This window comes from Zingiber officinale, chromosome 5B (assembly GCF_018446385.1).
Source record: "Zingiber officinale cultivar Zhangliang chromosome 5B, Zo_v1.1, whole genome shotgun sequence".
NCBI classification, from domain to species: domain Eukaryota; kingdom Viridiplantae; phylum Streptophyta; class Magnoliopsida; order Zingiberales; family Zingiberaceae; genus Zingiber; species Zingiber officinale.
Window position 1 is genome coordinate 37,205,242 of NC_055995.1, and position 10,969 is coordinate 37,216,210.

Sequence of the window (10,969 nt, forward strand, 5' to 3'; positions counted from 1 at the left end):
TTAAACTCCAATAAACTCTTACCAAAGCCATTAAGTTAATTAACTGGTTAATCTTAATTAATCAACACCTTATACTTAATTAATCAACTAAATTAAGATTACTTAATCAAAATTTGGCTTAATCAACTAACGTTACCTCTTGTTTTCGCCAACCTCTCCGACGGCAAGCTTTCGACGGTAGGAAGCAGCCCACAATCTAGAAAAAGAACAGGGCTAGTGGTTGGCAGTGGGTTGCCAAGGCGGTGTACACAACGCCGGCAACGCAGTGGAGGTTGGTGCATGGGCAGTGTGGCTACTATGGCGGCGATGTAAGCGCGCGAGGAAAAATGGGGGACTGCTCACGATAGCATGTGATCTACGACGACAGCTCGTAACTTTCTAGTGGCTTGTGGTAAATTTTCCAACTGTTCGCGGCAGGGAATAGGAAGCAATCGGGCATTTGTAAAATAACACACTTGCTTGGACGACGACCGAAGACGGCCATGCCGGCGGTCGGGTAAAGAGACGAAAGCGACACCAACATTGGCCGGTCGCATGGGCGGAGAAGTGGCGTTGGTGGTCGACAGGCAGAGAGCGACGCTACTGCATGCGTGTGATGGAACACCGCCATGATCACAGGTGAAGGAGCAACATGGAGGGGAGAAGACGCCACGTTGGCCGGTTGCGTGGGCAGGGGGAGTGGCGTTGGCGGTTGGTGCGCAAGAGACGTGGTCGTTCGAGCACGCGGCACTGCCGTCATGCGCCTGGGGAGGAGGCTGGAAGCAATGATTCGTAAATGAACTTAGGGTATGTTTGGTTTAAGTTATCATGTATAACCTTGGTTATGTGATTACCAGGTAATCACATAATCAAGATTATGGGGAATAAAACATAACCAAATGTTGTTTGGTTCAACCTAGGTAATGCAACAAAAACTTGTTTGTTTGAAGGTTTTAATGAATATCCTAGTTTAATATTTTATCGTATTACCCTCAGTTACAAAACCAACTATACATAATATTATTATCATTATTATTTATTTTTTTTATGTTTTTCTTTTTCCGGTATATTTTTTATATTTTTTATGTGTTTTTTTATTTTTTAATGTTTTTATATATTTTATATTATTTATATTTATATTTTTTATTTTTTTACATTTTTAAAATTTTAATATTTATTTATTTATTTTATTTTTAAATTTTAAAAATTTTATAAATTTTTTTTTTATTTTTTTAAAAAAAAATTAAAATTTTCAAAAAATTTTAAAATTTTTATTTTTTATTTTTTAAAATTATTTATTTTTTAAAAAATTTAAAATTTAAAATTTTTTTAAACACTTTTTTTATTTCTTACATTTTTTAATATATTTTTACATTTTTTCTCTTTTTTTCTTATCGGATGGTATTTTTGGGAAAAAAATTCATTAACCCCGGAATCAAGAAAAATCTTAGGGGGCGTTTGGTACGCGCGTTTTCCATTTTCATTTTCTGGAAAACGCGCGTTTTCTGGAAAATGGTGTTTGGTTTGCGTTTTCCGCGCGCGTTTTCTAAAAAATTGGCTATCGTTTTCTAGAAAAACAGAGAATGACAAAAAGTCGTTTTCTGTTTTCTAGAAAACGCGCGTTTTCCAGAAAATGAAAATGAAAACGGTGCAAACCAAACGCACCCTTAGTTTTCTGAGGTTTTCTGATTCCGGGCTGCATGACCCTTTTGCTGACGTGTCGGGCATGAAACATTACTCGGAAATCATCGAATACCTAAACCAAACAAAGTTTTTGTTGATAACCTTGGATGGATAACCAAGGTTATCAAGAATAACCCTGAACCAAACACACCCTTAGAGTTTAATTTAAAAACCTAATTTTATCTCAATCAACTCCTAACTTAAATACATATTTCTAAATCGACTTTTCTCTTATCCATTTATCTCCATAAAAATCTAAAATGACTCATTTAAAATCTAAAAAATTTCATAAATTTCTATTAATTCATATAAACTTATTTCTCTATTACTTATCAATTTTTGTATTTTTATTTTACTAAATGAACTTATTTTTCTAGTACACACTATACACATGTGCACACTACATCATATGCAAAATTAGCATGTCAACTCCTATAGTACACACCATACACATGTATATATTATAGAATATGAATATCTAAAAATACGACTATATAAGAAATAAATAGATCATCTCTAAGATCAATCACGCAAGTATCAAACTCAGTTTTAATACGAGTAGAGTCAAGATAAAGCAATCCAATCCGTCAACTAAAACTATGCACTAAGGTCAATAAACTACTGAGGTCAAGGAAGGAATACTCACCTCAAAATGTAGATCATCCTGAACTAATCTCAAGTTGAGATGCCCCGCCTCCAACATCAGAGTCCCATATCATTATGTGTTATTTAGTTGATTTCACATAAATTAAATAGCCAAATCAATTTCCTACAACTAATTAGAGCAACCTTAATCGAACACGATCATTAATTGACCTTAGTTAACCCATCTTATTGATTAAACATCAATCTTTAATCAACCTTCCAATGATTAGAATTTAACCAAGCTAAATCCTATCATGAATCTAATAACTAACCCAAAACCTAATCCAATTAGAAAAGTCTCATTGGATCAACCAAATTATCAACTAGCTCAACCTAATCTGAACCAATTTTTCCTTCACATGCTCCAATTTAATCAAAGCAAAACATGAATTAATAATCCACATAAACTTTTAAAAGAATAGCTCATCTAAGATGGAAATCAAAGCAGGGAAAACACTGAAGGAAAATTACACCCAGGGGTGGAGCCACCCTTGGGCTAGGGTGGGCTCTAGCCCCACCCAATTAAAACAAAAAAAAAAAAAAATTTAGCCCTATGCTTTCATCAAATTAAACCTATTTTTTTTACCTTCATCTCACATCGCCGCCGCCTCCACAACGCCAACGTCTGCTTCATCTCACGATACTGCCTCCACAACGACTCCTTCATCTCACGATACCGCCTCCATAATGACGTTGCTACAGACCCACAATGACTGCTTCATCTCACGTCGCCGCCTCCATAATGACGCTGCCACAGGCCCACAACTACAACACACACAACTCTCTACTTGCCGCGTGACAACCTATGCCAGCGCCGACGCCGCTTTCCTTGTCCCATCTCGTACGCGTCCTCCCTTCTCCCTAAACGCGCAAAATATCTGGGAAAGGAATTGGCTCAGAACTTGCTTGTATTGCGTTTTGCAAATTGGTTGTTTTGGGCTCTTTGGGATCGTGATATACATATTGTATTGAGGGAAGATTTTAGAACTAAGATACAAGAAAGATACTTTGATGAATATGAAATTATTCGAGAATCGATATATCATTTAAAATCATTTGTTGCAGGAATTTTGTTTGGTTGCTATAGAGTAACATATTTCAAGTCTTAACATGTTTGGGATGAGAAAGTGAAGCCCCAATCCTACTGTCGAGAACTACAGCCAAATCAGGTAATTGAATTTATTTTAATTAATTAATTAGTTAATTAATTAAAGATAATTTAATTAGATGATTAAATATTAATCAGTTTAATTGATTTATAAGTAATACTTAGTTTAATCGGTTAGATAAAATGATTCGATGACATATAGATTAGATCATTAAGTTGGTTACTTTTATTTATATACTTGGTTATTTTAGTTATTAATGTTTCGATATTAGCAACATATGATTTCGTATTATGTTGTATCTGATTTGTTATTAAGGGATATTTTCTTATTATTGGATAATGATAATTTCTATATTTATTCACTTTAATACAGAAAACTCAAGGAATGAAGAAAAGAAAAACTATTAATTCTTTTATTAAAGCAAAAGAGCAAACATTGACAAGTGAAGGGAATTCTTCATCCAATATTGATATATCAAATTCAAGTGATCAACAATCTAACAAATCTCCTATAACAGATATTGATGTTAGTTCTCTTGAACCTGATCCAGGATTACGTACTCCGATATGGAAATATCCTGTTAATCAAAGGGATGAAATTAGACGAGCTTATATTAAGATGGGATCATATCAACCTATTAAGAATGAGTATCCACGGACCAAATTCGGAAGTCAAAATCGACGATTTCAAAGTCATTGGTTTAAAAAATTTACTTGGTTAGAGTATTCTCCTTCAAAAGATGCTGCATTTTGTTTTCCATGCTTCTTGTTTGATCATAAGCATCCTCGTAATCCTGCATTTACGATGGATGGATTCAAATATTGGAAGCGAGTTAATGATGGTGATAGATGTGCATTTTTGATGCATATAGGATGCAATACTTCACCACATAATAATGCTATGGAACATCTTGATAATTTGATGAATATACCTCATCATATTGATAAAATGATGAATGCACAATCTTCAGAAGAAAAGCAGAAGAACAGGTTGCGGCTTACAGCAACTATTGAAAGCATTCGATGGCTTACTTTACAAGCATGCACATTTAGAGGGCATGATGAATCTCCATCTTTTAATAATCGCGGAAATTTTATTGAGATGATAAAATTTATGGGAAAAATGAATGAGAATATTGGGGACATCGTCTTAGAGAAAGCTCCAAAAAATACAAAGTATACTTCACCAGATATTCAGAAAGATATTTTGAATATTTTTGCCAATCAAGTGAGAACTAAGATTCGTAAAGAAATCGGGGATGCAAAATTCTGTATTTTAGTTGATGAAGCAAGTGATACATCTAACAAAGAGCAGATGACTATTGTATTAAGATTTGTGGATATTGATGGTTTTTTACGAGAGCGGTTCTTTGCTATTGTACATGTGACTGACACAACTGCTGCAACACTTAAGAAAAAAATATCTGATACTCTTGGTTGTTATGACTTGCATATCTACAACATGCGGGGACAAGGATATGATGATGCTAGCAATATGCGTGGCTCTTGGAATGGATTACAAGCTCTTTTCTTGAAAGATTGTTCATGTGCATATTATGTACATTGTTTCGCTCATCGACTTCAACTAGCATTAACTGCAACTGCTGAAAAAGAGGTATCCATTTGGTTATTCTTTTCAAAATCGAATTCCAATTGTAATCTCTTTAATGCGTCTCCTAAACGTCATGCTGAGTTACTTTCTGCTAAAAAAGCTGAAGTTGCGCATATGGTAGCTATTGGTGAACGTGATACTGGTAGAGGATGTAATCAAATTGGAAATTTACTACGGCTTAGAAAGACTCGCTGGAGTTCTAATTTTGACTCAATTTGTAACATGATTGATATGTATAGTTCTGTGATTACCATATTAGAAAACATGGTGTATGATGGGTCCTCTAACTCCATCCGTGGTGAAGCTAGTGGTTTGTTGATAGCGATGAAGTCTTTTGATTTCATATTCATATTACATTTGATGCAAAAGATAATGGGGTTAATAAATCTGCTTTGTCAAGCATTGCAAGAGAAATCTTTAGATATTTTAAATGCAATGGACTATGTTTCAACTACTAAAACTTTGCTTCATACTTTGAGAGAAGAAGGATTTGCTATTCTACTTAGTTATGTGAAAGAAGTTTGTGCCAAGTATGACATTGAGATACCTCAAATGGAAGCTCGTTATAAATCTGCTACAGGTCGTTCTTGTCAACAAAATGATTCAATCAAAGTTGAGCATCACTATCGATTTGATGTATTTACTGCTGCAATAGATTTTCAAGTTGAAGATTAATAGTAGATTCAAGGATGAGGCAGTGGAACTTCTTAAGCTTAGTTGTGCTTTGGAACCTAAAGAAAACTTGAAGCTTTTTAATATTGATCACATCTATCGACTTGCTGAGAAATTCTATCCTCTTGATTTTGATACACAAGATTTACACCACTTGAGAATGCAATTGGATCACTATAAGATTGATATTGTTAGCCATGAAAGATTTAAGAATTTATCAACTATTTCTGAATTATGTCGAAGATTAATTGAAACAAACAAATCAGGAAGTTACAATTTGATTGACAGGTAATTTTTTCTCATTTATTAGTTTATATATATTATAATTATATCATTTACTTATATATTGAATATAATATATTATTTAATTGTAGGTTGATTTGTCTTGTTTTAACTCTTCCCGTCTCTTCAGCAACAACGGAACGAGCATTTTCAGCTATGAAACTTGCTAAAATAGCTCTTCGTAACAAGATGGAAGAAGAGTTTTTAACAGATTCTATGGTCATCTATATTGAACGGGAGTTAGCGGAAACTATTGATAATGATATAATAATTAATGAGTTTGATTCTAAGAAAAATCGAAGAGCACAACTTCAATAATATTTTTATTCTAAGTTTTGAATGTACTGAATATTAAATATTTTATGTAATGTTTTGAAAAAATAATATTCACATACTTTTATTTGTATTTTTGAATTGATTAATTTTTTATATCAATTATAGTCAGCCCCAGATATCTTTGAATCCTGGCTACGCCCCCGCTTACACCAATGGATGGAACAATGATCGGATGCCTATGTCTTAGCAAAGCTTAAATCTGTTGATATCCTCTATCTAACAATCAATCAATTACATCCAAAGGTTAATCCAGATTCTATTTTATTAACTGAAGCAATCAAGTTTACATAGCACTAGAAATCAAAATCAAAATTTACCCTATCTAGCCACTCCTCCGGCGGTGGATCCCTGATGGCAAGCATCCAACAGTGGTGCAAGGGGAGGGAAACAATGCCATTCGCTAGAGAACCAACAGCTTGCTGCTTATGGCCGAAGAGGTGCTGGCGGCATCAGCTCGAGCTTGTAGCAGAGGCAGACCAGCACAGGCAAGCGTCGTAGAAACTAGGGAAAGAGGAGAAGCTCTGCAACGACTGGTGATGTCTAACAACGATGGTGCCATTGGGTCAGCTTCATGCGGTAGGTACAGTGGCGATCCGACGGCAGTTTCCTAGAATGGGCATTGCCCCGACAAGAAGGGTGGCACATCTTTGAAATGGTCTTGAGTTGTGGAGTGGGGCAACGATGACGACCGATGACAATCGATGGCAGGACGAGGGCGGCGACCAGGGCGATCGACGGTGTGTCGAGTAGAGATGCGTGAAGGAGAGGGACGACGAAGAGTGGAATCAGGAGAATGAGGCTTAAGTAAGGAATTAAACCTAGGTCTTAAAATTTATACTTAGGTTTGTTGATTCTAACCTTAGGTTAATTAGATCAATCAACTTCTAGCTTAATTGATATTCTAAAATAGACTTTCCCTAAGTCTAATATATTCACCTCCTTAAACATGTCATACGGACTCCGTTTAAATCCTGATTGTTTAAAAATTCCTAGAAAATTCTGTAAGGTTATTTTCTTAAATAGCACTTATGATTTAATTATCATATCTTAGTCCAGGCACCCGAGTGTGGTCCAAGTGCCCAAAAATGCTTATAAAAGGAGTTTTGAACAACAACCTTATATATCAATTTCTACAATCTTCTACGTGCTTACTCGATCATCTGGTTGCTTCGACAACGTGCAAAACTATTGTGTTGCTGTCATGCTACTCCTCTATTACATTAGACCATTGCTGGTAGACCGACACCAACACACGAGCACTTCCACTTTGACATCATCGTGTTGGGTAACGATTTAATTTAAAGTCATTTACTTTATTGCTAAGGAAGTGTAGAGGTGTTACACTTTCCTATTCTTCTCTATGTACTCAAATACTCTATCGGAGGTTCTGTAAGAGATATATTAGTCGATTATCCATAGATAGGTCTAAGGGGTCTAGGTATTGGAATAGGAGTCGTCGACGGCTTCAAACCAAGTAAACATCGCTTATTTTCGTGTCTTTTGTTTGTTTTTTACTTTCAACTATTCCACTCCGTCTATACTTTGTTTTTAAATTGAAAAAAACAATTTTTAAAAGAACACGTGATTTACCCCCCCTTTCATGTGCCTATGATTCTACAAGTGGTATAAAAGTGGGGTTACTCTTAATCGGTGAAACGACCATAAGAGCATTTCATTTCTTTTATATATATATATATATTTTTTTTTTTTGAGCAAAAAAATATTCTTACATCTATTTTCTAGTTTTGTATTTTTATTTTTATTTTTTTTGACATTAGTAATAATTGGTGCAATCATCTCTCCTAACAAATCTATCATTATTTTTTTATTTTTTTCTTTACGAAGTTGGTGCAATACCACTCGAGTTAATTTGTTTTATTCATTTTTCTCCCATATTACTTACCCCAAGAGCTAGTCTTGGAATATTTCTTTGAAATTGTGTTATGCAAGAAAAATGATGCACAAAGAAATGTTGGGGGGTGAAGCATCCACGAACCTTCACCATACGAAATGGACTACTTCAGAATATGGAAGCATCAAATAGAAAGCTTCATAATGATGGGTGACTTCAACTGTGACATGACACAAAGGCGATCCACCCAAAACATAGAAGTTAACAAAAAGATAATAAATTCAATTATAAAATTATTACTTAACAAAGTCACATGCATGATAGGATAGGTTAAAGATGCTCACGAGTTTTGAACTTAGCTGAACAAGCTTCATGAGGATCTATTTTAGGGTTCAACCCAAAGGATCAAGTCAAATTCAAATCCAAACATGAGTTCAATCCAATGGAGAAGCCTATAGAATTAGGGATTACGTTTAAGGTTAGTATAATTTACCAAAATACCTCTATCAATAATTGTAACAACCCAAATTTCCTCATTTTGTGTCCCAAAAATAATTTAAAAATGTTTAAAAATGCTATAGAAATATTCTAGAGTTTTTTTAGAAATTTTTAGAGTATTTTTATGTAATTTTTGGAGGTCGTTTGGTATTTTTACTAAACGAAAGAAGTTTTGACAAAAAAATGTCCAAGCCGAGAATTGAACCCACGACCTTTGACTCGGTCAAAACCCGACTGACAAGATGTGCCAGTGGGCTATGCTAATTTAAGAATGAGAGAAATATATTTAAGGTATAGTTGACGATGAAACCCTAGTTATAAGAAAAGAGGGCTTAAGTTTTCCCCGAGACCTAATTTCTCTCATTCTCCCTCTCGTGTGCTCGCGACGGCATGACTCCTTCTCGGGCGAAACCGCGGCAGCAAGCAAGCATGTCTCCGGCGGCCGACGAGGTTGTTCTCCGAGGGTCTCTTCACGGGGTGGTGGTCCTCACGTCGAGGAGAGGCCGTGAGCACCAGAAGGGACCGAGAGCTTGAGTTAACCGGAACCCTAGAGCCCTTCTTCTCGGTTGTAAGTTCAAGAAACCAATGTAAGTTGCTTCTCACCTACGGTAGGAGTAGTTTCGGATCTTGTTTTCCTTGAATTCGAAGTATGTTGTAAGATTTTCTTTTAGTCTTTAGCTTTCTGCCGTGTACCTCAAAGAAAGGAAATAGGGTTTGTTGTTTAGCTTGTGATTGTTTGCTTCGGACCTTGTTTCCGCTTGTTACTTCTTGTTTCCGAATTATGCCATGAAAGTGATTGATTTGGATTTGCTGCCGTGAGTTTTATTAGAAGATGGAAGGGATTTGATCGGATTAGGTTTTAGTTTTGTGGGCAGGCCATGGGTAGGAGATGAGTTAGATTTCAAGTATGTGGTGTAGTTTTCTGTGGTTGCTGCCATAAACGGAAATGACTCACATGTTTATAATGTCTCAGTGTATGATTTCCTTGCTGCCATGAATCTCAGTTTTAGATGTATAGTTCTTGCTATTTTTCCTCCTTACTGCAATGAAAAAGAACATCCCTTATAATTGGCCTTTCAAACTTAGATTTCCTTGTTTCCTTTTTGTTGCCGTGGCACATAGCAAGAAGAATAATTATGTTTTGACCCTATTAGACCCTTTTCTTTTTAGGACTAATCAGCAGGATTGGCTTAAGTTTTTCCCTGCTTGTGGCATTGAGTTTCAAATTTAATCTTGTGGCACTAAGTTTCAAATTTGTGCATGCCTATGCTAGTATAAATGCATTTGGGTTTTGCTGTGCATTATGTTTTTTTTTATATACATGCGGTTTAGATTGGCATGGCATGGGTTTTATGCTTTAGTTTGGGTGCATGAGTTATGAGCAAATAGTCTCAGTCTTTAGTTTCTTAAAGTATGAAACAGTTATAGTTTTAGGTTGCTTGTGACCTTAAATAGATTAAATTTTTGTGTTGAATAACAGCCCTGTGAAGTATAAGATTTTTGTGTCCATTTGTGTTTTCACGGGCAAGAACAACCCTGTGTTGTTAATCTTTTAACCAGAAGAAGTTAGTTAGTGTGGTAAGCAGATTTGATTAACCTTATAGTGCAGAATTCGTAAGCATATAGTGTAGATTTTGAGAGCTTATAGTGCAGTTTTCTTTAGAGTTTTAAGTGCAGAATTTTATTTCATTAAGCACATACTTCTTTGATTATGCAGTAGGTGTGAATCACATAGAAGTTTAATCCATGTAATACTGCAGTTTTTATCACATAGAAGTTTAATCCAGCATTCCAGATTTTTCATTTCTATTATTGAGCACGTGCAGTTTTTATATGCCATAAGTTGAGCATGACCAATTTTCTTTACTACTAGATATACATGAGCAGTTTCTTTAGTTTTCATTTGCTATTTTAATAAGCATAAGCAGTCATGTATTTTAGTGAAATGTTAGTAAGCATTTTAGTGCAGTTTTGTATGAGACATCCTTTTATTAGAGGTATTAACAAGGATAAGAAAGATAAAGAAAAGAAAGAAAAAGGCCAAGGCCTTAAGTAGATCCCAAAGTCAAGACTTAAGGGATTTTGGCACACAAGGTGCTTGTTAAAATGCCAAGGCATTTAAAGAAGAAATAATTAAGATAACAAGTATTTTACTTTTTAAAGAGGCTAGTACTCGACTTCCGAGGTAGTCGTTAAACAAATCCAGGTGACCAATTCCGAGGTCTTGGCCCTGGTAAGACCGAGGTCTTTACCCTCGTAGGACTAGTGGGTCGCTACCCCAGTTTCTATTAGGGTGCGCGCT

General features: G+C 35.4%; 1 protein-coding gene across 1 annotated transcript; it reads left to right on the forward strand.

The window, feature by feature from the left end:
* Positions 1-3,800: 3,800 nt before the first annotated feature.
* LOC121986606 (zinc finger MYM-type protein 1-like) lies at positions 3,801-6,504 on the forward strand. Its single transcript, XM_042540564.1, has 4 exons — positions 3,801-5,639; positions 5,683-5,987; positions 6,074-6,220; positions 6,423-6,504. The coding sequence occupies exons 1-4, from the start codon at positions 3,801-3,803 to the stop codon at positions 6,502-6,504; spliced, it is 2,373 nt and encodes a 790-aa protein (XP_042396498.1).
* The last annotated feature ends 4,465 nt before the right edge of the window (positions 6,505-10,969 follow it).